The sequence below is a fragment of the Apiospora marii genome (genome assembly GCF_038362585.1).
Source record: "Apiospora marii strain CBS 49790 chromosome Unknown utg000013l_segment0_segment0, whole genome shotgun sequence".
NCBI classification, from domain to species: domain Eukaryota; kingdom Fungi; phylum Ascomycota; class Sordariomycetes; order Amphisphaeriales; family Apiosporaceae; genus Apiospora; species Apiospora marii.
This window is the reverse complement of record NW_027117384.1, coordinates 185,856-213,632: the sequence shown is the minus strand read 5'-3', so window position 1 is coordinate 213,632 and position 27,777 is coordinate 185,856. Positions and strand designations below refer to the sequence as shown.

The 27,777-nt window shown below is 51.8% G+C and overlaps 11 protein-coding genes across 11 annotated transcripts; 4 read left to right on the top strand and 7 right to left on the bottom strand.

Moving 5' to 3' along the window:
• Positions 1 to 14: 14 nt before the first annotated feature.
• Positions 15 to 2,174, bottom strand: PG985_015222 (glycoside hydrolase family 2 protein; the record flags this gene model as incomplete). Its single annotated transcript, XM_066834988.1, has 2 exons — positions 15 to 141; positions 229 to 2,174. The coding sequence occupies 2 exons, from the start codon at positions 2,172 to 2,174 to the stop codon at positions 15 to 17; spliced, it is 2,073 nt and encodes a 690-aa protein (XP_066676191.1).
• An 884-nt stretch (positions 2,175 to 3,058) lies between these two features.
• On the bottom strand, positions 3,059 to 6,273 carry PG985_015221 (cell division control protein 54; the record flags this gene model as incomplete). Its single annotated transcript, XM_066834987.1, has 3 exons — positions 3,059 to 3,649; positions 3,707 to 5,841; positions 5,898 to 6,273. 3 exons carry the CDS (start codon positions 6,271 to 6,273, stop codon positions 3,059 to 3,061), a joined length of 3,102 nt encoding a protein of 1,033 aa, XP_066676190.1.
• A 533-nt stretch (positions 6,274 to 6,806) lies between these two features.
• Positions 6,807 to 7,661, top strand: PG985_015220 (uncharacterized protein; the record flags this gene model as incomplete). Its single annotated transcript, XM_066834986.1, has 5 exons — positions 6,807 to 6,921; positions 6,985 to 7,073; positions 7,159 to 7,310; positions 7,362 to 7,444; positions 7,504 to 7,661. The coding sequence occupies 5 exons, from the start codon at positions 6,807 to 6,809 to the stop codon at positions 7,659 to 7,661; spliced, it is 597 nt and encodes a 198-aa protein (XP_066676189.1).
• Positions 7,662 to 7,786: 125 nt separating this feature from the next.
• Positions 7,787 to 9,130, bottom strand: PG985_015219 (uncharacterized protein; the record flags this gene model as incomplete). Its single annotated transcript, XM_066834985.1, has 1 exon — positions 7,787 to 9,130. One exon carries the CDS (start codon positions 9,128 to 9,130, stop codon positions 7,787 to 7,789), a length of 1,344 nt encoding a protein of 447 aa, XP_066676188.1.
• Positions 9,131 to 9,774: 644 nt separating this feature from the next.
• PG985_015218 (uncharacterized protein) lies at positions 9,775 to 12,270 on the top strand (the record flags this gene model as incomplete). Its single annotated transcript, XM_066834984.1, has 2 exons — positions 9,775 to 11,031; positions 11,083 to 12,270. 2 exons carry the CDS (start codon positions 9,775 to 9,777, stop codon positions 12,268 to 12,270), a joined length of 2,445 nt encoding a protein of 814 aa, XP_066676187.1.
• Positions 12,271 to 15,116: 2,846 nt separating this feature from the next.
• PG985_015217 (uncharacterized protein) lies at positions 15,117 to 16,280 on the top strand (the record flags this gene model as incomplete). The annotated part of the gene is made up of 1 exon (XM_066834983.1): positions 15,117 to 16,280. The coding sequence occupies one exon, from the start codon at positions 15,117 to 15,119 to the stop codon at positions 16,278 to 16,280; it is 1,164 nt and encodes a 387-aa protein (XP_066676186.1).
• Positions 16,281 to 16,578: 298 nt separating this feature from the next.
• On the bottom strand, positions 16,579 to 17,125 carry PG985_015216 (uncharacterized protein; the record flags this gene model as incomplete). Its single annotated transcript, XM_066834982.1, has 2 exons — positions 16,579 to 16,755; positions 16,946 to 17,125. The coding sequence occupies 2 exons, from the start codon at positions 17,123 to 17,125 to the stop codon at positions 16,579 to 16,581; spliced, it is 357 nt and encodes a 118-aa protein (XP_066676185.1).
• A 556-nt stretch (positions 17,126 to 17,681) lies between these two features.
• Positions 17,682 to 20,241, bottom strand: PG985_015215 (uncharacterized protein; the record flags this gene model as incomplete). Its single annotated transcript, XM_066834981.1, has 3 exons — positions 17,682 to 17,884; positions 17,951 to 20,081; positions 20,212 to 20,241. The coding sequence occupies 3 exons, from the start codon at positions 20,239 to 20,241 to the stop codon at positions 17,682 to 17,684; spliced, it is 2,364 nt and encodes a 787-aa protein (XP_066676184.1).
• Positions 20,242 to 21,285: 1,044 nt separating this feature from the next.
• Positions 21,286 to 22,596, bottom strand: PG985_015214 (S-adenosylmethionine synthase; the record flags this gene model as incomplete). The annotated part of the gene is made up of 2 exons (XM_066834980.1): positions 21,286 to 22,413; positions 22,540 to 22,596. The coding sequence occupies 2 exons, from the start codon at positions 22,594 to 22,596 to the stop codon at positions 21,286 to 21,288; spliced, it is 1,185 nt and encodes a 394-aa protein (XP_066676183.1).
• Positions 22,597 to 24,906: 2,310 nt separating this feature from the next.
• Positions 24,907 to 25,889, top strand: PG985_015213 (uncharacterized protein; the record flags this gene model as incomplete). The annotated part of the gene is made up of 2 exons (XM_066834979.1): positions 24,907 to 24,954; positions 25,026 to 25,889. The coding sequence occupies 2 exons, from the start codon at positions 24,907 to 24,909 to the stop codon at positions 25,887 to 25,889; spliced, it is 912 nt and encodes a 303-aa protein (XP_066676182.1).
• Positions 25,890 to 26,152: 263 nt separating this feature from the next.
• Positions 26,153 to 26,825, bottom strand: PG985_015212 (uncharacterized protein; the record flags this gene model as incomplete). Its single annotated transcript, XM_066834978.1, has 2 exons — positions 26,153 to 26,655; positions 26,786 to 26,825. The coding sequence occupies 2 exons, from the start codon at positions 26,823 to 26,825 to the stop codon at positions 26,153 to 26,155; spliced, it is 543 nt and encodes a 180-aa protein (XP_066676181.1).
• Between the last annotated feature and the right edge of the window lie 952 nt (positions 26,826 to 27,777).

The window sequence follows — 27,777 nt, the reverse complement described above, 5'->3', positions numbered from 1 at the left end:
GCATGGGTAGGTATCTATTTGGTCACACCATCGAGGTACATCTTGGCCGCCCGATCCATGATCTTCTTAACCTCCGCAGGGTCAATCTTCTCCTTGCGGTCATACGAGTACAGCCCGTTGACCTCCTGCTCAATATCGGTGCTGCATTGCAAAAGAAAGTCATTAGCTCGTCCCCAGCCAAAAGAGTGAAAAAAGGGGGGAGGGGGAGGGGGAGAGAGGAAAACTTACATCTGTGTCCACACGACGCCCGAAATGTGACCGGGCTTGATGACGGCCATGACGATGGCCTCGATGCGCTTGAGCAGGTCCTGGGGGTCGCTCGCCGTGGTGTAGCCCCAGTCGCGGTCGGTGGCCTTGTCCTCGTCCGACTTGGGCTTGATGTTGACGCCGCCGAACTCGGAGCAGATGACGGGGGCGCCCGGCTTGTGCTGCGAGCCGGCGTCGGCGCCCGCGGGGCCGACGAACATGCCGCGGCCCGCCAGCTTGGCGCCCATGGTGCTCTCGAGCGTGGCGTACGACTTCTCCAGCGCCGGCGCGTCGTTGTAGTCGTGGAAGGTCGACAGGTCGCTGTTGACGTGCTCCCAGCCGCAGTTGTCGTTGATGGGCCGCGAGGGGTCGAGCGACTTGGTCATGTAGTAGAGCGACCGGATGTGGTTCCGCTGCTCCACGTTGTCCTTGAGCGACGGGTAGGCCCAGCTCTCGTTGACGGGCGTCCAGACGATGATGCTGGGGTGGTTGATGTCGCGGCGGACGGCCTCGGTCCACTCCTGGTCGAACCGCCTCATGTACTCCTCGCTGAACTCGTAGGCGTTGGCGATCTCGCCCCACACCAGGAAGCCGAGCTTGTCGGCCCAGTACAGGAAGCGCGGGTCCTCGACCTTCTGGTGCTTGCGGCAGCCGTTGAAGCCCATCTTCTTGGTCAGCTCGATGTCGAGCTTCAGGCTCTCGGACGAGGGCGGCGTGATGCCCGTCTCGGGCCAGTACCCCTGGTCCAGCGTCAGCGTCTGGAAGATGGGCTTGCCGTTGAGGCGGAAGGTGCCGTCGCCCGTCGTCCAGTCGATGGAGCGCATGCCCGTGTACGTGTCGACCTCGTCCAGCAGCGCGCCGGTCGAATCGTAGAGCCGGAGCTTGACATCGTACAGGGTCGGGTGGTCCACCGACCACAGCGCCACGCCGTCCTTCCAGCAGTCGGCGTTATCGGTCGGCGCCGCACCCGTGAGCTCCGCCGACAGCTGCTTGAGCTGCTCGGCGGGCACCTTCATGTTCACGTCGAGCTTGACGTAGTCCTTGTCCTTGAGCGTGGCCTGGCGCGTCTTGCCGACCGACACGCCCCCGATGCTACTCTCGATCTCCACGTCGTACTTGGCCCCGGCCCGGCGTCCGACCACGTTGACCTTGGCCTTCAGCACGCCGTTTTCGATGTCGGTGCTTTGCAGCACGGTGCCCTCGGAACTGCTGGCGATGCGCGCCGCCGGCACGACCTCCATCCACACGCTCTGCCAGATGCCGCTGCTGGGCGTGTAGAAGACGCTCTCGGGGGTGGGGGCCCAGTACTGCTTGCCGCGCGGCTGCTCCAGGTCGCTGGGGGAGTCGCGCACGCGCATAACCAGCTTGGCCTCCTTGCCCTCGTTAGCCGCGGCCGTCAGGGCGTCCGTAACGTCGACGTCAAAGGGGACGTGGCCGCCGCGGTGGCCCCCGACGTAGCGGCCGGCGATCCAGATGCTGGTCTCGTAGTCGACGGCGCCGAAGCGCACGAGGACGCGCAGGCCCTTCTCGACTTCGTTCCAGGCTCGGGGCTCGTTCAGCACCGTCTCGTACCACAGCACCTCGTGGGCCTCGTTGTCGCCCCAGCCCGAGGCGGGCGTCTGGAAGACGTAGGGCAGCTTGATGGGCTTCTTCTTGTTGTGCGTGGCGTTGGGCCTGGTGAAGCCGACCTCCTTTAGCTCGGGGAAGGCGGCCAGCTTCTGGAGCTCAGCCTCGGACTGCCCTGCGGCGGAGGCGTCGGCCACTTCCACCTGGTCCGGCACGCCCTGCAGATGCCAGCCCGCGCTCAAACCCAGATCTTGGTCATCGTACAGCATCTGCCATTCCTGGTCGTCCAGCAGCTTCCAGTTCAGGTTGGGACGGACAAAGTCCGGGCGCGGGTAGTTAGTCGGGGGAGAAGAGGCGGCCATTTTGCCCAATTACTGTAATGGTTTGTGGTGGTGGAGGTGTAAGTAATTGTCTTTTTTACTCTCAGAGTGAGGCTATTCAGCTGTGTGTGTTTTGCTAGGCCCCGCCTGTTCTGGTATGATAACGAAGGTGTAGATTGGAGAGAGATGGTTTACGAAAAGGCGACACGACTCAGCCAGTGACGGACGGTTGATAACTCATCTGCAGCTTGCCACACGTGATGAGTTGTTGTCTCAAGTAACCTCGCCATGTAATGTACACCTATGCCTACCTCTCTCATGCTCTAGCAGTAGCAAACTAAAAGGCGAATTCATGGTAACTAACACGACGATCGGCCCTTTGCATATGCATGAAACGTGGGCTATGGAGACTGACGTCATCCGTATCCAATTGGCTGATTCAATTGACAGACGGTATGAAGAAATGCCCCAACTTTGGACAGGCTCATAGCTTGTTGGAAAACCTGGCCATCTGGAGCAGTACTGGAGGCATTGCGCGTTCAGATCAGTATAAAGCTGACTAGCCAAGGTAGCTTGCTCCAACTAAGGCTGTAGGGGTCTCTGTCTCTCCACTTTAGGAGGGGAATCGGGGCTCGCTGGGATCGCTCCATATTCATCCATTCAGATGCACAGCAAGCAGCAAGGGATTAAACACTTCTGAACACCTAGCTGGTATTACATTGCATGCCTCTTTGGCTCGTTATTTCGTTCTACAGTAATCTCCCCACTATGTATGTTACTACTCGAAATCGTTCGTAGCCCCCCTAAACATAAACGCCATCATCGTAGAGTGTTCCTACTGGTATCCTACTCCACATTCATCACAATCATGTCTCTGTGTCCCATCCTGCACCCCCCTTCTTTGTAATTAATCCCCTATACATAACCTAGACGATGCCCGTGACCCGCCTCACACTGCGTCTCGCACCATCGCCTGATATTAAGATCAAGCCGTCCATCTCAAGCGCTCGCATGGTCTCTGCGAAGTCGGCCGGCTCAACAGGAACGCTGGCGCCTTCACTCAACTTGCGGCTGACCTCGCTCCATTTCACGGTTTGGCCGCCGGCAGTAAGATCATCAAGCAGAGCAGTGATGGCCACCTTGAGCTCTTCCTTGCGCTTTCGGTCCGCAGAAGTGGTGCCCTCGGTGAGCATGCTCATATCGATTCTTCCTTGAGCATCCGTGGCTGCCGTCTTCAAAGCGGTTTGGATGAGACGGTAGGCTTCCTCTACATCTGCCTTGGTGACTGTTGTGGAGAGTCTCATCTTGGCATGTGCCTCGGACAGACGGATCATGGACTCGAGCTGTCGGGTCGTGGCAGTGATGCGCTTCTCTGCGGCACGCACATCCTGGCCAAGCTTACGCATCTTGATATAGTTGTCCACAAGAGCCTGACCGGCATCCTGAGAGATGATAGGATGGACAAAGGCACGCGCATACGAAATGTACGCTGTAAGGAATTCGACGTCCTGGTGAGTCTGTTAGCAAACACTGCCTAGTGGAGATGTGCGATTATCGTCGTGGAGTGAACCTACCAGAATTTCGAGGCTCGAGGGAGCCGACTCGGGCTTGTCTTCCAAGTACATGGAGAGCAAGTGACGTGCCATTTTCTTGTCAGTGCTGTCATCGACACGATCCAGGATCAGGTAAACAAGATCAAATCGTGACAGCAGAGTAGGGGGGAGATCAATGTTCTGAGGAACGGGCAGATCCGGGTTGTATCTCGATCCGATGGGATTGGCAGAAGCAAGGATACTGGTTCTGGCGTTCAAGGTGGTGATGATACCAGCCTTGGCCACCGAAACGGTCTGCTGTTCCATGACTTCGTGAAGAACCGAGCGGGTGGCATCAGACATCTTATCGAACTCGTCGATACAGCAGACACCGCCGTCAGACAAGACCAAAGCACCAGACTCGAGGACCAACTGGCGGGTTTCCGGGTCACGAGAAACGTAGGCCGTCAGACCTACGGCAGAGGATCCCTTACCGCTAGTGTAGACACCTCGCGGGGCAATCTTGTGCACGTATTTCAGCAGTTGAGACTTGGCAGTAGATGGGTCACCACAGAGCAGGACATTGATGTCTCCTCGGTACTTGGGACTGCCACCTTTCTGGAAAGTCTTGTTTGTGCCGCTGAACATTTGCAAGAGAATTCCCTTTTTCACGTCCTCCATTTCAAAGATTGACGGCGCCAGTGACCTGGAGAGCAAATCGTAAATGTCGGCGCGTGCACCAGTGGCCTTGATCTTCTCCTCGAGCTCAGGCGTGATTTGCCGAGTTTCGGGAAGGATGTTCTCCGAGTCCTTCGTCTCCTCATCCAATGTGGAGGCATCGGCTCCCATACGTTTGTCGTCCACCTTGGTGACGTGCACAATGTCGACGTAGGTCTTGAAAACACTCTTCACTGATCTCATCCGCGGGTTTACACGCACCGGGTTAGTGCAGTAGATACCGGTAACGCGAACACGGTCACCTGCCTTGCAGAAATCCACGAGATCATCGTAGATGCAGACCGAAACGGAGTGAGGAGTCTGACCGGCAGGTACAGAGTCAGGCGTTTCCTGCAGCTTGATGATCTGCTTGTCGGCAAACTTGCAGCGATTGTGGATAATCTGCATCGAGTTCTTGGAATCACAGAGGGGACGGGGGCAGGCCGTCGGCTCCCGAATCCTGCCTCGGTCGAGCTCCACCAGAACGGAGTGGTTGCAGACACTGCATCGGAAGAACGCCTCCTTCATGTCGGGGATGACGGGTGTCGTGCGAATAACCAATCCTTTGATGCATATGAGTTTGTCCATGTCGGCCGGGTTGAGATCTCGTAGGTTGGTGACCTTTTCAAGGCCGTATGGTCGAACCGTGTAAACAGTGCCCAGGACTTGATCCTCCAGAGTAGGACCTTGCTGACCTTGTTGAGCCCGAGGGGTCGAAACTGGCTCTTCGCTACGCTCTGAGCTGGGGAATTGCATGTCAGAGCTGGGTGCTCCGCTGGGCCTTGAGGCAGAGGCCCCGGTGCTCTGGTTGCGCTGGCGCGCATCTTCGGCCTGGGCAAGCTCAACCATAATATCCTGGCAGCATTGATCCATCAACGGAACCAATTCTTGAGGGTAGCTCTGAATATGATGCCACAGCTTCCTGGTTCGAGGATATACTTTGAAATCGGCAATATCAACGTAAAGGATCCTCTGGCCGAGGACCAGCATGTTCTTCAATTCCTCGAAGTAGGGCTTTGTCTCCGAGTCAGGCTCGGCGTCAGTCTGTTCTTTTGTCATGCCTTCAGTCCACATCCGGTATTTCTTCGTAAAGTTCTTCATAAAGTCCTTCAGGCCGGCGTAAGCATCATCCACGGAAACATTAGTACCCCAGATTGTAGTCTCGCCGCGGCCACCAAGAACATTAGCCTCAGAGGTGTTGGGGTCAATGTTGGAGAAAGAAGCTGTCTCGGAAGGCAATTCTCGCACCACTCGACCCGTGGTGTCTAGAGCAATACGATTGCCCCGTACGCTGCTGTTGTTGAAGCCCTCGGAATGAATATCGCCTCTGACAGTTCGGCGAGCCCGAGGGGTCTGGAAAGCATCAACAAACAGGTTACTGCTTTCGCTCCGGAGGTCTGACTGGAGGTTCAGACCGGGTGCTGGACTGGAGCTAGCCTCGTATCGGATGGGCGACGATTCTGGAGGATTAGTTAGCTTTGCGACTTGGGGATATATAGAACACGACAAGACTCACCTCCAACAAGACCACTTCCCGAAGCCCTCGGAGTCCTATCTCCGTCATTTTGGCTCTCGTTCCGCGTCGTCTGAGAATGTGTCATGTGTCGCAAAGGCGAGCTGGGGGCGGCACTACCGCCAGCATTGCTCTGGGTCTCTGTGTTGTGTCGCAATGGGGATGAGACATCGGCATTGTCATTTGCAGGCGAAGACTGGTAAAACAGAGGGCTAGAGGCCAGGTTGGATGTACGAGTAGGGCGAGAAGGAGTGTTGGCGGTTTGCGAAGCAGGACTGCCATTGGCGGGGCTGCTCTGGGCTGCTTGCGAGTTTCGGGCGCTTCGTCGAGGAGTCGACGATTGCGAAGCCTGCTGGCGGCGCTGGGAAGGCGAAGACATTGTGGCTTGTTTTCTTTATAGATTCATGAGAACGGGACCTGAGTAATCTCGCTGTTGTAGTTGGGAGTGCGGGTGTTTATTCTTCAGGGCGGAGTGTTGCCGGGGAAGGGTGGGGGGCGGAAGACAGATTTGGCAGGCCTTCATTGCGCACGCGAAAGAACGCGTTTTCACAGAATTATCCAGGGGCTAGGACGCGAAACCGCGTTAAGTGGTCGCATTGAGTTATTGGTCACCGTCTCCACTAAACCTTTGGCTGGCAGAGGTCTGGTACAAGTACCTCTACCTGCCTAACTCCAGAACTCGGCGATCCGCCTCAATTAAATTCCGGTTTATGCCACCTTGAAGCAAGTACGTCGAGTGTCTTGCGGGGCCGTATCTCGCACTGCGACAGGCCACTCCTAGCACTTGTACAGGCGTATCGTATCGACTGAGCTGTCACCTGCAAGTCGACGAACAACACCCGACACCTCAAAGGCCGACTCCAACAACCAACTCTCTGCATCCGCACGTTATACACACCGCAATCCTTCACAATGGCTCCTGGAATGTCCCTCTTCACCGTCAATGCTATCATAGTGTTGAGCGTTGACGATGGCAGTCGCATATTCGCCAAGTACTACAACCAGCAAGCCCCTGGCGCAACAGCCGGTATGCCATGAGTCTACGGACCCAGCACTCAAGATATAGTCGCTAATTCCAATGGAAACACAGTCGCGTCACCGACGACAAACGGCCCGTACCCAGATGTCAAGTCGCAAAAGTCCTTTGAAAAGGGCCTGTTGGAGAAGACGGCTAAGCAGGTAAGCCATGGGAGGGAGCACTCAAGCTGCATCATGCAGTTACAAAACCAGGTCCGACGCAGTTGCTGACTTGAAATTCCTACAGACGGGCGACATCATTCTCTACGATAACCGGATCGTCCTGTACAAGATGGAGAGCGACGTCATGATGTATGTCGTAGGAGACGTCTCCGAGAACGAGGTGCTGCTCTACAATGTCATACTTGCTCTGCGAGACTCTCTGCACCTGATCTTCAAGTATGTCCATCCCGGGTGGTTTGCGACGTAGCATGTTCTAACAAGTACCAGGCAATCCGTGGACAAGCGCACAATCATTGAGAACTACGATTTGGTGTCGCTGGCGATTGACGAGATCGTTGACGACGGCATCAGTGCGTACCCTCCCAAATCATCACTGCCTATCTACCTTTAACTGATCTCTTTTGCGTAGTTCTCGAGACGGACCCCACGATCATCGTCCAAAGAGTCAGCAAGGCGCCCGCGCAAGACGTCAACCTGGGCCGAATCGATTTGAGCGAACAGGGAGTGAACAACTTGGCACAACTAGGAAAGGCCAAGTTGACCGACTGGCTGAGACAAGGATTGTAGAGGATCAGCATAGCATTGGAGTCTTCACTTTAGAGTGTCGGGCATGGCGTTGGGAAAAGTCGTCTGTCCCTAATTAGGGACAATTCACGAGGGAGCGAAATTGCTTCTAGGTCTACTCTATTTTTTTAAGACCGAATCTCAGAAGCTGCCTTGCGCAGTCTATTCATAACCGCAGCCGCAATGTCGTCATTGTCCGGGATGCCTTCGACGAAGATGACATCGGCCTTTCTCCGGTCGAGTTCGCGGAGTGCTGAGAACAGTCCTTGCGCTGCACTTCTTGCATCGATCCCTATGCTCAGGTCCAGGAGTTTCCCAATCGACTTATCCGCTTTGGGATCCAACAGCTCGGCCTCTTGGGCGTCGACCTCGATGTCCGGCTCAGGGGCTTCCACCACTTTCCGCGGCTCGAATTGTCCAGTCTTCAAGCCTGCCGCCGCTTTCCAGCTTCTCGTTCTGATGATGCCTATTGTCGTGGACGCCGAGCTCGTCTCCATTGCTTGTTGCGAGACCTGTGTTATATAACTGACATCGTCCTCGCTAATGCCATTCTTGCCTGCAGCATAAGTAGCTTCGTATAGAACGACCCTCGCCTTCGGGCTATAGTGTTTGTACTTCATGCCTGGCGCTCTTGGCGCGGCTTTGCCCAGCTCGCTCTGGTCTTTGTATGCTTTCTCGACCTTGTCCCACCCAGAACAGCTTCGAATCTCGTCCATGCTTACACCGCCTGGCCGCAAGACAACCGGAGGGTTGCATAGCCCATCAACCACAGTGCTCTCGACGCCGACTTGGCATGGACCTCCGTCCAGAATAAGGTCTATCCGGCCGTTCATATCCTCCAGAACGTCGCTGGCAGTTGTGGCCGACGGGCGGGTAGAAGCGTTGGCTGACGGTGCAGCCAAGGGCGCCCCAGCGAGCTTTATCAAAGTCAATGCAAGGGGCGATGATGGCATTCGTGCACCGAAGGTCTTGAGCCCTGCCGTGACTTCAGGGGCTAAAGCGGAGTGTTCTGGATTCGGCAGCAAAATAGTGAGCGGTCCAGGCCAGAACTTGCTGATGAGGGGCTTGTATATCTCTGGTATCGGGTCGCTGTGCCCATTCGCAGTACCGTCGGCTGAGTGCCGAGGTATCAAGAGATTCCGTAGCATGTCTAGATCAGAGACGTGGACAATAAGCGGGTTGTCGGATGGCCGCCCCTTGGCAGTGTAGATGCCTTTGACAGCGGCGCTTCTTGTCGCATCCGCGCCCAAGCCATAGACAGTCTCTGTAGGGAATCCAACTGGAACGTCTTTTGTCTTGAGGTATTCTGCCGCCTCTCGAAGCACCTTGACACTTGGGGAGTCGGTTGCAGAAATCTCCCACGTGCCGCGCCGCTCTTCATGAGCCAACCCCCCCTGCCTGAACCCGCCTAGTTCATCGTTTCCCACCTTGAGTATACGGGTACCCGCCCGAGACGGTACCTCCTGCGACATCGTGCGATACGAGTTGAGGAAAGCCCGGACAGGACGAATACTCGTACAGATGCGTCGGAAAGCCAACTTGGCTGCCAAATCCAGCTTCCTTGGGCAGTCTTATTAGTGGAAATAAGGGCCTTCAGCTGCTCGTCGAGTGGTGGTACATGAAGTGAAAAGCGACTTATTCTGGGTATGGTTTGATATTGGCCAGAAGTTACTACTGCGACTGTGCAAGTCGTTTTTATAGTGAATCTGATATGCGTATGTACATATTATTGTTGACTCATCTCGAAAAAAAAGTTGGTGATGAAATCCGGGTTTGGCGCACGCCCAATCGTTTTTGAACCCACCCCCCATTACAGGGCCTTTAGTGCGTCTTTGGGCTGGAAAGTGCCACATTCCAATCGGGGATCAGCCGCTAATTCCACAGCGCCCGTTGCGACGACTCAGCTTGCTTTCGGTGGGGGGTGGACAGCTCCTTACAGCAGCCCATGTACTGCTAATCTCGATCTGGCTTCAAATGCGGTTGCTGATGGGAAGCGATTGATACGACACTGCACACGATACATTTCCACACACAAGCTTGCGCAGCCGACCCAAACGGGGCCGCCAGAGGGGACGCATGCTCACGCCGCTATGCTTTCTCAACCAGCAACGTCCCAATGTCCGCCACCAACCATCTCAATGGCGATTCCCCCTCCACCACCGCCCATGCCGCTGCCGGGGCGCCGACCATTCGCCGGTTGAGCAATCATTATAGCAGCGGCAACATTCCCTCGGTGAGCGATGCGCACTCCCCGGAGGACGTCCGCGCTTCCCTGGCCGCTCTGCACAGCCGTGAGACCACCCTCACCAGCCGTCTCCAGTCGCTCTTCACCTCCCAGGCCGACCTCGCGCGGGAACTCGGCCGCCTGGACCTCCTGCGTGCGAATCTCGGGTCGCAGGTCATAGCGACCCGCTCCGTCAGTAATGGCATGCTCGCCTCGGCTGCCGAAACGGCCGGCCGCCTCTCGAACCGAGTCAAAGAGCTGGACCTCGAAAAGGACCGCGTACAACAGACACTGCAAGTGGTCGAGCAAGTCGCCGAGCTCAAGGCCTGCGTGCACGGCGTGGTCGGGTCTATGGGGGCTCCCCAGGACTGGGAGGCCGCGGCCGGATACATCTCGAGAGCATCCAAGGTCCCGGAGAGCGTGATCAAGGGAGGCTTTGCCGCGGCTATCGTACCCAGCGTCGAGGTGCCGGATGCGCCGTGGGTGACGTTAGAGAACGCCAAGGAGAGCTTGTGCGGCCTGTTCCTGCGCGAGTTCGAGAAGGCGGCGCAGGAGGGAGACGGGGCCAAAGTCACGAGATTCTTCAAGCTGTTCCCTCTCATCGGTCGTGCCGACGTTGGGTTGGATGTGTATGGCCGGTACGTCTGCACGGGCGTAGCAGGCACTGCCCGCCAGACATGGAAGCTAGTCCCAGGGGCTGCCGGGCAAAAAGACGGCTTCCTTTACGCCAACGCTTTGACGAAGCTTTTCGAACACATTGCACAGATCGTAGAGGGGCACGGTGGTCTTGTGGAGCGGCATTATGGCGAAGGCAAGATGGTCAAAGTGATAGAACGTCTACAAATGGAAGTCGACGTACAAGGAGGCATAATATTGGATTCCTGGAGCGACGAGCGGACAGTGGAGAGGAAGCTTACCGACGTCAAGAGTTATCCATTTTCGTTTCTCGTGCAGAGTTTCTTACCGCCGCAAAAGGGTATTACGGGTACTCCTAGGATGAACTCGCCAGCTCTCGGTGGAGGGACCAATGCCAGGGACAGCGAGGACGAGGGAGTCAACATGAAGGAGGTAGATGCCCTGCTAAACGAGATAGCTCTCATGCTTGGACGCTGGTCTCTTTACACGAGGTTCCTGGCTGGAAAATGCAAAGTAAGTTCATGCAATGTGTGCATACTCAACTATCTCACTAACACGCTACAGATGCCTGGGCCAGAGGATGATGCCGCCCTATCTATCCCAGATGCGTTGTCCAAGTCGAATCTGTTAAGGAAAGTGTCCGACAAACTGATTACCCCCTATGATATCCTGTCGACATTCTACTTCAGAAGATCGGTGGAGAAAGCATTCCAGCTGGATGAGTCACCTTCGGGACTCACGCTCAACATAAATAAGCCGGTTGGCACTGATCCCCCCTATATTATATCGGCTGTTGATGATGTCATGTACATTGTCAGCACGGTCATCCAGAAGTCGATTTCTACATCTCAGAGGGATGTTGTTGGCCACGTTATTCCTACCATTGGAAGGGTACTGGGATCCGACTTCATCGGGATGGTGCAGAGGAGGATGAGAGACGAGTCGTACCCCAAGCCAGTGATCCAAGGTGGCTTCCCGCCTGAAGACAAAATCGTCTCCTTTATAATCCTCATCAACACTCTGGACGTTGCGACTGAGTATCTCTCGCGCATTATCACGCAATGTTTGGGAAGTTCAGACGAAGCCAACGTCCCTGCTCAGTCCAGCCCTATTGCTAACTCGTTTCCTTTCGAGCACGATGCCACTTTTGTGACGTCGGCTTTAACAACACTGAACGCATCATTTTCGACTAAAGCAAACGAACTTTTGTCGGATGGGCTCCAAGTCCTACTGAATATGGTGATCAAGCAGAGACTGCGGCCCATCATTCTGGATACATTCCGTGATGCCGACTATACTCTGACGGAGGACGAGCTGGCAGAGATAGCACAGCAGAACGACGAGGATGAAGAAGAGTTGATGGACCATGTACAGCGGAGATTCGAGCATGGCTGGAACGCGCTGATGAAACCTGTTGAGCGGTTGATGACGCCAAAGACGTTCAGTACGCTCATGATGAGCACGGCCAAACATCTGGCCGTGGTGCTGGAGAAGAGGATATGGAGCTCGAGTGGCAGAATCAATGCGTTTGGCGCCATTCGTATGGAGCGGGACTTCTCGGGCATTGTCCGGGTCGTGGCCAAGGGCAACTACACCGTGAGGGAAGCATTTGCTAGGGTGACGCAGATGCTCATGGTTGCCAACATGGAAGACGACGAGTGGGATGAGATCATGGCTGAAGGGGAGGACGATGGCATACAATGGGTGCTCAACGAGGAAGAGCGGCGGAAGGCTAGAAACCTCGTAAGATGAGGCGGCCCTCGAATAGAACCTGCATCTTGATCTCTGATTAAGTCAAAATGATTGATGTTGCGTTTGAACTAGAAGTCTTGCATTAAGCAAGTAAGTGACATACAATTAATGATATGGGCTTGCTCACTTATCCATCAATTGTGCCCAAGTACGTACAGCGCGTTCTTGAGTAGAGGCATGTGTTGTACAGTTTCTCCTTTAAAAGATTGTTATTTTTTTAAATTAGACGTACTTATCGGTTAATAATAACAGATAATAAATAACCTTTTTAACGCTATATCTAGCCTCGATATAAGTAGTATATTAATAGAGTTTTTTTATAATATTTTAAATAATTAATTTCCTTTTTAAGTGTTATTTATAAGGTTTTAATAAAAATAAAAGGTTGATTTACTTTAAAGTTAGTTTAGTATATTCCTTTATTAAATAACGCTTTTATATAGTTATCGGTTAATTATTCTTTTAAGCTATTCCTTTTTATATTAATATTATTATTATATTAATATATACTTCTTTTATATATATTAGTACTTATTCCTTACTTTCTTTTTACTTTTTTTTACCTTTCTTTACCTATTTTATTATAGTTTAAATCTTTTTAGCTTATTAGAATATCCTTGTTAATATTAGTAATAATAAGGGTTTTAATGCTAATTATATTAAATTAATAATATTATTATCTTTAGTATCTCTTATTATTTAATATTTTAATAGGAATTATTATTTAATTACCCTTCCTTTATTTTAATTCTTTATTTTAAAAGATAAATAGTTTTAAATTATAAATTTATTAATTAACCTAATAGTAAAGCTGTTTAAAGCGTTAGTTTAGCTTTTTACCCTTTAATTTTAAAAAGCCGGCCTTAATTAATTTAATATAGTAATAATTTTAATAAATTAATATTCAATACCTTTAGTTAATTTAATAGATATTAATTTAGAGTTTAAACCTAGCTAACTTATTACCCCTTTATCCGACCCTTTTAAACCGTTTCAAATCCCTCCCTTTTACCCGATACCTCGCCTTTACCTTTTTAATGTTTAATGGTTATAATGCTAGCCCTTTTAACCCTTTCGATATTAAGTAAAGGTATATATAGTTATAAATTTAATTAAAAATTTAATAATAAACCTGCGAAAATATTATTCGTTAATAAAAATTATTCTCTAGTAATATTATTATATATTTTTAAGTTTACGAAACTATTTTAAAAGAGAAGGTTTAAATTAAAATACTATATTAATTTATTAACTTTTTATATAATAAAATTGCTGATAAGTTAAACCTTATAAACCGGTAAATTTAATATATTATATTAGTTAATATCGAACTTATTTATTTTAATAACAATAGGAATAATATGCTTAGAATACTATAAAAAGAGGTTATTATAAATTAATTTAAAAATGTAACTTTATTTAAATATTTCCTACTTTAAAACGTTTTAAATAATTATATACTTAACCTTTCCTTTTATAACGAATACTTAGTAATATACGTTCTTTTTAAAATGGGGTTCTTTTATATCCTTTAACTATACTATATCGAACTAAGTATTAAATATCGCCGTAAACGCTTCGAATTTATATAAATATATATTAATATAATTATTAATAATTAAGAAAAGGTTATATTTATTAATAAGAGTTAAATTAATAATATTATTAATAATTAAAAGAATATTATTCTCTTTTTTAACGAAAAAAATACTTTAGCCTTTAATAAAGTTAAATATAAATAATATAGCTAAATATTTTAAGGTTTTATTATTAAAAGAAATACCGGTTTATTAATTATATAAAAAAAAATATAAGGTATTATCACTTTTACTACTTATTAATAACGTATTTTACTATTATTTTTAAACTTTATTAAAAAGTACCCTTAATATTAATTTATTTAGGATAACGCGCCGGCTTATAAATTAATATTAATAAAGGCTTAAATCGTTATTTATTTCCTTTTTAGCCGATTTATCGATTTCCTTTTTAAAAACTTTAATATAAATATTATTAAAAACTTTTAATTTAAAATAAAAAAAGATATCGAAAACCATTATCCTTATAGTATTAATAATAAAGCCTTTATATATAAAATTTAAAGTACTTTCGATAATACCGAACGTAATTTTTTTTTTAAACTAGCTCGCTTAATATTTATGCGGCTTTAATTCGTAATTATTAAAAGTGGTATATTAATTAAATATTAATTATATTATCTTTAATTAAAGTTAAATTTTAATATAATTTTAATTAAATTAAAGTTTTTATATATTATTATATAAATTAATAATAATTAACTTTTAAAATATTAAAAAATATCGTAGGAATCGACTTACTTACCTTATTTATTAACTTAATACGTTTAAAATCGGCTTTATTAATTATTTATTTATTTTAAAAAAGCTTAAAAATATTATAAAATCGGTTAATATATAATTATTCTATTTAATTTAAAAAAGCTTAAAAACGTTATAAAAAAGGTTAGTATATAATATAATATAATTACTTAAGTATATACTATAATTAATTTATTTAATACTTACATATTTAATATAGTTTTATTAATAAAACGCAAGGTATCTACAAAGGTTCGAAATTAACAAACTTTTAAGGGGGAAAGTGTATAATGGTTCTACTTTTAAATGCAAGAATCCCTGCCCGAGTTACGGCCAGTAAATCCAATTCCAAACAACGAGCTAACCTGCGATTTATTGTTTGTCAACTCAACCTTCAACATTCAATCCAGTGCACGCCTCGATAACCCCTCCCCCAGCCAACTACGAACGCCCGCAGCATTCTCTGGATCCAGTTGTTTGCCTTGCGTTTTAAATACACCGATAACCATGGCGACATCTCACTATGATCTTCTCGATCAGCACGACGAAGATGAGCTGCACAAGAGCCGCCAGCTGCCCGTAGAAATCAGACCCTTCCAGCGAATCTCGAAGCACGTCGCCCTCGCCAAACTCCCCGCCACCAAGCTGCCCACGCCGCCGCCCGAGGGCGCCCCCGAATCCCAAGATGGCGCCAGCGCCGCGTCCGCGTCGGGCTACATGGGCCAGGTGCACGGCAACGCCGAGGCGATGAAGGAGGACATCCAGCTGGACTTTGCGGCTTTTGACAGCACCATCACGCGGCTGCAGTTCCTGGCGACGGCCAACGAGAAGGAGCGCGAGCGCTACGCGACGGACCGGAGCAAGATCCTCGAGACCATGGAGGCGGTGCGGAGCTCCAACGCGAGCCTGCGGACGCAGCTGGACGAGGCCCGCGCGACCCTGGCGCAGCGCAAGTCGTTCGACGAGCTCGCCGACCGCATCACGTCGAATCGGATGCTGCGCCCGCGCGCCGAGCAGGCCGTCAACCTCGACAAGCTGGCCGAGGAGTGCGACGAGCTGCAGCGCGAGAGCGAGACCTACGGCGTCACCTGGCGCGAGCGCAAGGAGCAGTTCGACAAGCTCGTCGGCGAGGGCGTCAACCTGCTGCGCCTCATCCGCGACGAGAAGGAGGAGGTCGAGCGCCGCGAGGGCATGGACGAGGAGGACGGCGACGACGACGACAGCAATAACAACAACCCCACGCCCGGCGGCGGCAAGCAGGGCGGCAGCCAGAGCGGCAGCGGCACGCCTGCGCGACACGGCGACGGAAACGGCACGCCGAGGCCGGGAAGCAGCTCGGGACGCACGCCGCGGCATGATAGTCCCGGTGCCGGAGGCGGTGGTGCTGGTGCTGCGGATAACTTGAAGCCTCAGCCGGACGCAGCGGGCAGCTTTTCCAGAGGAGGCAGCCTTGCGCCGAGTCTACGGGGGAATAGTCCGGCGGTACGGGGTGGCCCGGGCAGCAGTCATGGTGGCAAGGACGGTGAGCCGGAAGAGGGCGAAGACGTGGAGATGGGCGAGCCGGCACAAGCTGCGGATACGCCGATGGCTGAAGGTGGCGTTAAGGAAGAAACACCTCAGATCACAGTTGACGCACCTGCCGGCACCGATGACAAGATGGATACGACGTGAAGAGGGGGGCTTGCTCGGTTGAAAGCTACATGTCAAGGATTATGCATGCCACGGCTCAGGCAAAACAAAGATAGGAGAGCTTATACCCCTGAATGTGAATCAAACTTGCATTTTACGATGGCTACGCTGCTGTTGTCCGACCGTGTCTACTGGCTCTTTCACCCAAGCGTCGCTGAGAAAAATAAATGTGGTATCATGTATGCGCAGACTTTGCACACTTCATCGTAATGGTCATTGTCGGTGTTTCTAACCTCCAAGTATAGAATTCGTCTTCCTCGGTCGGGTTTCCTGATGGTATCTAAGCATCCTCTTTGGGCGTCGAGGCCAGCACCTCCTTGGCCTTGGCGAGCTCGTCGGCGTTGGCGTTGCTGTCGCCCTCGGCCGAGGCGATCTGCTCCTCGAGCCGCGAGACGGCCTCGCCGATGCGCGTCTTGAGGGGTCCGAACACCGCCTTGGTCTCCTCGATGGCTTTTTGCTACAGGCGTGGCGGTTGCAACGTTAGCAAGGACGAACAGTTTGCAGGAGTAAAAAGGGACACAGAAGCTTGGGGGCAACAGGGAGGAGTCGGTGTGGTGGTGGCAGGGTGTGGTAGGAAACAGGGGGAAGACAATTGACGAAAGATGCTAGGCGAGAAGAAAAAGGCCCCTCGGTATGTATGTATTTACCTCCTGCTTCACGATGAACTCGGCATTGCTGTCCTCGTTGGCGCTTCCGTTCTTCAGGTCGGCCTCGAGCTTCTTGACGCGCTCCTGCTGCGACGTGAGCTCCTTCTGGTACATCTTCTCCTCCTTGGTCAGACGCGAGACGGCGTCCGTCGCGATCTTGAGGGGCGAGGGCGCGGGCATCTTGGTGTTGTTGGTTGGCTGTGGCGTAGTAGCGACGGTGAGTTGGGGTTTCAGTTGGTCTGGTGAGCGCCTAGGGCTTGCGTATGACTTGGAATATGTATTAGGTGAATGAGGTATGCAGGAACATTAGGTGCGTGATGTTGGTTTGGCGTGAGCTCTCCTGCCTAGGCTCCTAGGTTCCTGCCTAGAGTGGGATTGGGCAATCGTTATTGGGGAATTTATTTTGGTGGGTTGGCGGGGTAAACATTGCTCGGCGCCGGGCGGCTTTCGGGGGAGGTGGGGCAAAGTAGCCGGGAGGGCCCGACGTGTAAGTCGGACAAACGTGTTTGCTTTATCAGATGTCTACGGTTTCTCGCATGGCATTGTAACAAGTCACAGCATGTGGCCTCGAGGATGGTCGTACTCGGATTATATACCCAGGTAACTAAGTACGTTAGGTAGTACCACACTTGCAGAAACCAATGCCCATGATTATCCCAATGCTCCATCCCCTTTATAGCTTTCGATCTCGTTGAGCAGCACCCAAGCACCATGGGTGTCCCGGTCGCCTTCAACATCAAGGAGACTCGAGAGACCATGTTGGGCTGGCAACACGAGGCCATGCACGAGTGACGGGCGCCGCCGCTGCAATGGCGACTGGGGCTATGTGGGGAGATGGAGGACTTGGACCAGAAGACGTCGACAACACCTCTGCCTCTTCCTCTGCCTCGTAAGAGTTCTCGTCCGCCGAAGATGTGTCCTCGCTTCTTCCAGTCCCGACTGTGGCCTTCTGTTAGTCGTGCTCTTCTAAGCTCTATACGCCGAGTATTGGATCGGTTGGCTTACATTCGATGGGCGGGTGGTGTCTGGTGAGGCGCTTCAGCCCAGTAAGCCCTTTGGAGAGCACATCAAACTTGGCAAGCAGAGCTTCTCGCTCCGCCATAGTGTCCTGGTTCTCGGCTGCGAGCTGTCGGATGTCTTCGTCACTCAGCTCGGCAACAGTCTCCGGGGTGAAAAGCCCTGGCAGCTTGGAGATCAAGCAGTTCTCGACCGCGAGGTGGGCAACATCGTCAACCACCCGCTTCAGCGCAACCTGGATGAGGCCGATCTTTAGTCCTCCCCTTTCATAGTACGAATACGTGACTGGCAGACTTACCTTGTAGTAGGCTTCCGACATGTCCACCGCGTTCGCCGCCCCAAACGTTCCCATGTCTGCGTGTCTGTTGGCGGTGAGGGCATTCACGATGCCATTAAAGGAGACATGGAATTTGACATCGGATCCATGTGTGCCGAATTCATGCTCCAGAGCACGTCGGAGGTCCTTCTTGTACCGCGAGGCCTCGATACTCTGCACCGTCTCCGTCAAGTAATGGTTGTAGGTGATCGGGTGGGCTGTATCGTGGCTGTTCAACAGTTCCGAGTTCTTGGTGCGGAGCCCCATCTTCAACTCCTCCAAAGCCTCGCCGATGTGACCCATCCAGAGTCTGTCTTTTGTCTCCTCATCAACGACATGCGAGAGAATGTAATTGACGGAGGAGTCGACCGCGCTCATGACGCGCGTCGAGTAGCTCTCGACAAGGTCTGCCCAGGGCTGGCATTGCTCGTGAAACAGCTCGGTGATGATGAGGGGGTTGTAGGTACCAGGAAGCTCGCAGCCTCGGGTCCTGCTCATCAGTCGTCGAACCTCGGCTAGATATTCGGATCTCAGGACTTGCGGCGTCATCTTGCCCCCCGAGCCCTCGGAGCCTTCCGAGTAGAAGTCAACGATCTCTCGAGCATGCCCATTCTTTCGCATGTCCTGCGCAAAGTCTTCCAGCGTGTTCTGCACGACAGCCCGCAAACGCTTGTGGTAGCCCTCGTCTTCCCGGGCATTCCCAAAGAAGGAGTCACCGTACACACCGTCCACGGCCGACCGGATCAGACTGGAGAACCGGTGGCTGGCATTCACGAGGTACTTGCGCTGCTCATCGGGGTCGCCCCTGGCCATCCCTAGTCTTCTCAGCCGGTCTGTGCAGTCGCGAAGGCCGTCTTCTATGTCGGCCACCACCTGGGGCAGCTGAGCAATGATGTGATCTCTCAGAACTTCACTCAGGCGGGTCCGCAAGGCGGCGACTCCCTTGTGACTCTGCGGCAGTGAGTCCCAGACCCCACTGGAAAGGAAGGCGGCCTCCTTTTCGTCCCTTTCGGTATTCGGGATTGCCCGATCCTGATAGTCTCGATTCACAATGACGTGCCAGCCCAGGCGAAAATCGACATCTTCGTTTCGGGCCATCTTGAAGTACATGTCTTCCATCTCTGATCCGGCTGGCAGAGTGTCTGGCTTGGTGATGAGGCCCAGCGTTCGAGACCTGCCACGGTCGAGATCCCGCGCATACTCCGTCACAACCTGCTCGGCGAACTGGCTCTTGGCGGACACAACGGCCAGGATGATGCTTCGTGGGTTTTTCATGTAACATCTCACGAGGGATTTGACAAGCTGCCCCTCCTCCCGTGACTGGTCCTTGTTGCCAGCCGAGAAAAGGCCCGGGAGGTCGACGATGGTCAGATGAGGCTGAGTCGGCCCCGACACTTCGATGCGAAGAACGTCATCGCAGAATCGCTTGGAGTCGTTCAGTGCCATGGCATCACGCGCACGATCCACAACATCCCCTATCTTGAGTTCATCGAAGGTAGTGGAGAAGCTAAAAGCCTCAAGCTTCATCCTCTGGTCCTCCGAGTCATCTTTGCCCGGCTGGATCGCAACCCTGCAGCGCTCCTCCGACGTCTCCGTCGTACGTCGAAGAACAAGCTCCGTGGCAAAAGTGGTGGTGAGGCTTGTTCCTACCGGAAAGGACAGGCCTGAGATGGCTTGAAGCACGGAGCTCTTGCCTGAAGACTGGCCACCGCATGCAACAATCTGGGGCAGGTCGATGTAACGGCTGACTCCCTTGGATCGCAGTCCGTCGATAATGTCCATCAGGACTTTATGGTCCTGGGACTAAACGACTCTCGGCGTTAGTATAGATCTTCCAAGAAGTCAAATCTCTTGTCTCGAGAGGGAAAGGAGGTAGCCCCCCCCCCCCCGAGACACTCTGGAATGGGACCATGATGAAACCTGGACATCGTACCTCGAGGTCCTTGGTGGTTTCCGGGGCCATGTCGAAGGAATAGTGGAGGCCAACGTGTGAAGTGATGTGCTTAGCTATTGCTCGTCAATGTAAACAGTAGGTACTGTAGATAAGCCAAGGGCCAGTACCTCAAGAAGAAGAAGAGAAGTCAAGAGAACAAAACGGGGGTTTCTTCCACTGTAGGTAGTATTAGACCAAATCGTTGCCAACAAGGCTGGCTGATATTAGGTAGCGACGCGGGAGGCCGGTCAAACTTGCATAGTGTCACCCAACCATGACTGTGATGGTAACGGGGATTGGGCAACAGCGGCGAATCAGCGACAGCGAGCAGCTCGCGGATGAGTCGGGGAAACAACCAAACACATAAGGCGACCAATGGAGGAATTGGGGGTCTGCTCATTGCATGGGTTGGGCGATTATGGGAGTAATGCATCGTATCTTGATTATACCTATGAATACTGCATGTGCAGCAAATTGCTCTATTGCCACCAGCTACCCTATAGCGATCCATTCATCCCATGACCTGTAACTCTATTCCCTACGCGCGGACAGCTATCCTATATTACCTAGGTAGTTATAAACGCAACGGAATCGTCGCCAAGGTGGAATAATGGAATACATAGCTGGCCAGGTAACCCACTGGGGCAGCTGTTGAGGGTATTGGAATAACCATAGCATTAAAGGGTTGCGTTAGAAGGTTACGTCACATTGGCACGGTGATTCAAGACGAATAATGCTTGTCTCTCACGGACGTGGCGATGAGGCCACGCCCTCGCAATGGGTATATTCCATTGATACTTCCACTCCCTAGTGGATATTTTGGGCCACCTTGCTCTGTAGCAATCAAAAAGCAACCAAATACTCTGTCTTCCAAGGCCTTTAACCTGCCTTGCCGAGACGGGATTGTTGAATACCGTACGCCATGCTATGTATGTGTCCTCTCTGAGGGGAATAATCGCCGAAAAATGATGAATTCTAAACCCACAAAACGCCTGTCTATGCGATAAGAAGTTGATTCTTCCGCTGGTATAATAAACCTGAATGATCGTTCACCCCTCCCTCAAAAGGACGAAATTAGAACTTCAGCTCCTTAGGCTGCTCCCAGGTGAATTCCTGGTTGGTGCCGAAGTGACCGTACTTAGCGGTCTGGTAGTAGATCGGGCGGGCAAGGTCAAGCTGCTTGACGATGACACCGGGACGCATGTCAAAGTTGGAACGAACAATGTCGATCAGCTCCTGTGCTGACTTGTCCGAGGTGCCGTAGCTGTCAACGTAGACGGAGCAAGGCTCGGCAATACCGATGGCGTAAGAAAGCTGGACCAAGGCACGACGAGCGAGCTTGGCGTGGACCAGAGACTTGGCGATCCATCGAGCCAGGTAAGCGGCAGATCGATCAACCTTGGAGAAGTCCTTTCCGGAGAAAGCACCACCACCGTGAGCACCCCAGCCACCGTAAGTATCAACAATGATCTTGCGGCCAGTCAGGCCAGCATCACCCATGGGACCACCGATGACGAATCTGCCAGAGGGCTGGATATGGTAGACGGTCTTGTCGTCCAGGTACTTGGCGGGGATGACCTTTTCGCAGATCTTCTCCTTAAGCTCCTTGCGCAGCTCTTCGGTGGAGATGTCCTCGCTGTGCTGGGCGCTGATGACAATGGTATGGGCGCGTAGGGGGATAACGGCACCGCCGTCGTGCTTGTACTCCAAGGTGACCTGAGTCTTGGTGTCGGGTCGGAGCCAAGGAAGGCTGCCGTCGCGGCGGGCTTCGGACAGGGCCTTGTTCAGCTTGTGGGCGAGCAAGTGAGAGAGAGGGTGAAGCTCGGGGGTCTCGTCGGTAGCATAACCGAACATGAGACCCTGGTCACCAGCACCAAGCTGCTCCAAAGCCTGCTCGTAGTGCAGACCCTGAGCGATATCGGGAGACTGCTCCTCCAGAGCGACGAGGAGGTTGCAAGTTTTGTAGTCGAAGCCCTTCTCAGAAGAGTCGTAGCCAATGTCCTTGATGGCGTCTCGGACGACTTTCTGGTAGTCGACATGGGCTTTGGTGGTGATCTCACCAAAGACCATGACCATGCCAGTCTTGGTGGCGGTCTCGCAGGCGACCTTCGACAAGGGATCCACGGCCAAGCATGCGTCCAGAATGGCATCAGAGACCTGATCGGCCATCTTATCCGGGTGACCCTCACCTACAGACTCGGACTAAACAAATTCATCAGCACACGCCACGAGTAAACCAATTGGCAAATAAATGGGAGCGGGATAACCAGCAGGACAAACAGAGAGTGGGATAACCGACAGGACAAAAAGGGAATCCAATGGACTTACAGTGAAGAGGAAGCCATCCGGATGGACGGGGCCGGTGGAAAGACCGTTGGTAGACATGATTATTCCAGCCGATTATGCAAATAGATATTGTAGAACGACAAGGGAATGCGCTGAGAACTAATTGAGAAAGAAGGTAAAAGAAGAGGCGTGAGGCGTGAGGCGAGGTGGTGGGATGTGTGGGAGAAGTTTGACAGTTAGGAATTTTTGGAGGGGAGGGTGGCTTATGTAGTTTGGAGGGGGGGAGGGATAAATGCCCCACTTTTCATGAGAGTGTGGAAAGGACCTGAGTGTGTGTGCGGGTCAAGGTCCCTTCAACATTCTGTGTCAATTTTGCCGAATTCGAGACAGCATATTGAATTTAATCGGATTTGAGGGAACTGACAGCAGCAGCGGCGGCTTGTTGGTTGCCGAACGATGTCGGCCGCTGCTTCTTAAACTAGGCTAGTTGGCTAGGTACTCCGTACATACCTAAACCATTCATTTGACCAGGTACAGGCAAGTCCAGCCAGTCGAGGGGGAGGGGAAGGAGGAGTCAATGCACATCGTTCTTCTAGTCTCAAGTCATTGAAAACCACATACATACATGTATGTGCCCTACATACTGATATCCTGACATTACTGTAACACTTCGGAGTATCTGTCATCAAGGGCCATGCTTACTCGCATCGAAGTGCCTGGACTACGTTTCAGCCCCCCTAAGCGGACTGTCCTTTGCTCTGGTTGACCCAAGGTCAGCCCATGAGTTGATACTTGAGTCGGGCGTAATGGGCTACCAATTGATATCAACTCTGTCATGGTATAGATGGAAACTACCTACATACTGTTGGGCACAGAAGGACTATGTAGACCTGCCTAGCTAAATCATACCATATGCATCAATTGGTGTTGCAAGTGCCACAGTATAATTTTTTCCCCGTCTCTACTAATTATCTACAGTCATAGTTGGCCGTTCCTGGTCGGGAAGAGTATTAGGCAATAATTATTAACCTTCCGTTGACACACGCTTACACATGTCGTTAGAGAGCCAAATGCCCCCACATGCCATGTGCAGATGTTGTAAAACTTTGAGAGGTATAACGCACGTACAACAGGTGCATTGAATGTTTTTCAGTTCTAAGGTTTGCTTCCTATATTCGCCCTTCATGTTTGCTATTGCTTTCTCGAGTACCGAATATAGCTTATGTATCTGCATAGGGCAAACACTACCTAGATTCCATTCCATCCACCAAGACTGGTTGCACTTGAACCAACCTTTTCTGGAAATGAAAGGGGAAAAAATCTCAACTATGCGCTAGCACGAGGATGTATCTATCGATGGCGCCATTCAAGGGACTAAAGGAGGCATGGAGGGGTCTTCACTGCTTAGCGCCCAATTCGCCATGAGCGATTCCTGCCATCAACCATCTGCAATTTTTTTTCTCTCTTGTCCGTCCCTCTTACCTAAAAACAGAGCTACCAGCAGGTAGTGTGGGTAGATAGCAGATGCGCGGGGGCACCAATGCATTTGACCCTCAAAAACGTGGCCCAGGGATTGGCTCTACATTCAATCGGCATCGAGCCAGTCTTCGGCGACTTTTTCTCAAAGATGCGGAGCAGAGAATCGGCATTGGCAACCGCTTCTGGCCGGGACGAAGACAAAACATTCCCCCGTCGTTTTCTCCTGCTACTTAGAAGAAGGTTGCTATCGGTCACCAGTAGCTAGAATGCTGTAAATGTCGCTGCGACTTTCGAGTCGCGGGGTCGGACGGATCCGCTTACTCCGGAAATACCAATACTTGAACCACCCGAGGAAGATCCTTTCCCTTCCTTTTGGAAACTTGACGACGCCTCTGCGGTCTTATTTACATCCAGATGTAAGCTATCTTAACTCGTATCTGAAACCCCCATCAATCGATTGAGGTATTTGGGACCTGTCAGCCAGGATAACTCAACTGCTCGTCCGTCTCTAACCTAATGTGCCCCCTACCTACCTACCCCATCTGTACCCGCCGGACTTACGGAGTTTGGTACACGTGCTATCTTCAAGAAATACACCCTGTCCGGCCGTCGGTGCCTGTGCTTCCAAGGATCGGCGACCGTAAGCAGCCGTAAGCAGCCGTTGCTTCCGTGCGTTGACTGAGATGGTGCCAGCCCAGCCAATCACGTTGCAGATGCCCCTCCAACATTTTTCCAGCTCCAGCCAAAACTCTACCTACCCATAACGAAAAGTTAGGTACCTAAAAGACCCAAGTCACTGCCATTGACCAGCCAGACGGGATTACATCGCAAGGCTGAGTACATACATGATACTTGCTAATTATTGGTTGTTTCTACCCTTCTTGATTGATCGTACACACTTATAAGAACTTGTAACCACATCCGATCACAATGAGCAAATTCGGCACCATGGTCATGGGTCCTGCGGGGGCGGGCAAGGTATGTACAATATGATATATGCCCAAAAGCAAATTGATCGCATACCGTTTCTGATCCTTTCGCAAAACCAGTCCACGTTCTGCGCTGCCCTCATTACGCATCTGAACCTCAACCGGCGGTCCTGCTTCTACGTCAACCTCGACCCCGCCGCCGATAGCTTCGAGCACACCCCCGACCTCGACATCAAGGACCTCATCTCGCTCGAGGATGTCATGGAGGAGATGGGCCTCGGCCCCAACGGCGGCCTGATCTACTGCTTCGAGTTCCTCATGGAGAACCTCGACTTCCTCACCGAAGCTCTCGACTCCTTGACCGAGGACTACATGATCATCTTTGACATGCCGGGGCAGATCGAGCTCTACACCCACGTACCGATTCTCCCGGCCCTCGTGCGATTCCTGACAAAGCCCGGAAGCCTGGACATCCGGCTCTGCGCGGCGTATCTTCTGGAGGCGACGTTTGTGGTTGACCGCGCCAAGTTCTTCTCGGGTACCCTCAGTGCCATGTCGGCGATGATTATGATGGAAATTCCTCACATCAACATCCTGTCGAAAATGGACCTGGTCAAGGACCAGGTACGCAGGAAAGACATGAAGCGCTTCATTACGCCGGATGCGACGCTGCTCGAGGACGACCCAGCCGAGAAGGCGAGGCGTATCGTCGACGGAGAGACGCCGGAGGATGATGCCCATGCGGACCCCAAGGATAGAGACGCCGTCATGCGCGGGGCATCCTTCCGTCGGCTCAACCAGGCTGTTGCAGGCCTGATAGAGAACTTCAGCATGGTCAGCTATCTGAAGCTGGACGCCCAAGACGAGGACAGCGTCGGTGCTATTCTCAGCTACATCGATGACTGCATACAATTCCATGAGGCCCAGGAACCCAAGGAGCTTAAGGGGGGCGAGTTCGACGAGATGGGAGACATGGAGGAATAGTCACAGGGTATGTTGGGGGACCGAGCATCATCACATGTGATCTAGGGGAATATGCATAGCGCCGGCGTACTGACGGGGTTGATACCATTTTTGAGAGCATCGTAGTTTAATTTATTGCCAAAAGAGAACGTAAGCATCGTAATTCGTCAGATCCTGTAACTGCAGTATGAACTAGCCTGGTAAGTATGCCAGATGTGTGCAGGCGATCGCAACCCCAATCCAATAGGCGACTAGCCGCTGCCATCCGTATTTTTTCTTCTTCTTTATCTGCCGCCTCTTCTCGACATCCCGGCGGGTCCCATGCCTCGCCCGTTCTTGGTTTGCGCGTCGTACCTCTCGTATTCGCTGAGCCAGAAGTTCTTGAGCAGGGTCGCGTAGCCGGCGATCTTGGAGACGAAGATGACAATGTCGCGGATGGCGGCCTCGGGGCCGCGCTGCCAGACGACGGCGAGGGCGCCTGCCAGGATGGCGTAGAAGATGAGTCGCATGGTCATGCGCGTCCAGAAGAGGACGACACGCTGGACCCAGAAGAGGAACTGTAGGGCGGCGACGATGAAGACGAGCAGGGCGCCGACAATGACGATGTCGGGTGAGTCGTTAAGGGCCGTCAGGGCCCGGTTCACCAGCGGCTGGACCACGGGCACGGCCATCTGGAAGGCCTGCTGCACGCGCTGCACCACCGACCGGCCGATGACCTGGAAGGGGGTCTGCGGGTGGAGGACGTTGTCTTGGAGGAGCTGTATGGTGGACTCGGGTAGCCCGACGCCTGCGTTTGGGTTGGGTTAGAATGGGTCTGCTGTCCTCGTCACAAGTGTTTTTCTTTTTTTATGTATTCTGTCTTGCATGTGCTGATGGCGTTGCTGGCTGGGGAGGGTGCTGTTCTCGTGGTAACTCACCTTCAAGAAGGTCCAGGACCCAATGGTTTTCGTCCCCCATGGTGATGATGATGAAAGTTGGTCGGTACTGGTTTTGTTGATGTTGCTCCCCTACGGTGTGTAAGTTACGAGAGAGCGAGGCCAAGGTTTCGTCGGTAGATTTAGTCGAAACCTGCAGCTCGGACCTCGTGCTGATAGTAGCCAGATAGCCTGATAGGAGAGGCTCGGAGGCTGGAAAGTATGTAGATTATGGCGAGCCTTGCGAGATGGATGCGATGCGCTTAAGATGCTGGAGGCAGGTGCACTACTTAGGTAATGCAGTGCTAGGTACTCGTTGTAGACTGGAGGTGCGGATTACAGACTGGATGCACGTTAGGACATCAGGTACATATGCTTGATCGAGGCGAGTAGGTATTGGTAGGCAAGCAGGTAATTGGGTGTGGGGAAAAGCACGCTTGACGTAAGAATGTCTGACTGGCTTGACAGCTGCGGCTGATGAGCTTGGTCGAAGGTGAGTCAAGAGAATATATATCTTCACAAGTATTATATGGGTTTCTTCCCCATGCAGCGAAACATTCATAAGATTGGAAGCGGGCGACTGAGGGAGAGTCTGTCGACTTTTTTTTTTCTTCCCCAGGTGCCCAGAAATTATCGACGTGTTGTTTACCAACCCGACTGTCCGCTCCGACAAAGCCAGCCAGCCAGCCAGCCAGCAAATAAGCGGTGGAGCGGGCGGGCGTCGAGGGGGGGTTGCAGCAGCGTCGCATGTGCCTTGACCTTACATAGTAGTAGACAGACAAGGGCCTGGGGCTTGGGGGTTCAAAAGATCGGCTGCTCCCCCCTCGAATCAACCACTCTCCCCTTTCGAGAAAAAAGTTGACGGCTCTGGGGGGGGGTCAAATTGCCAACCTGCTAGAGAACGAAGAAGAAAAATAAGTTGACGGGCAGGCTAAGACTCTGAGAGGACCTGACACCTGAGGAGCAAGGGTGTTTGTGCTTGATGCAGAGTCCCA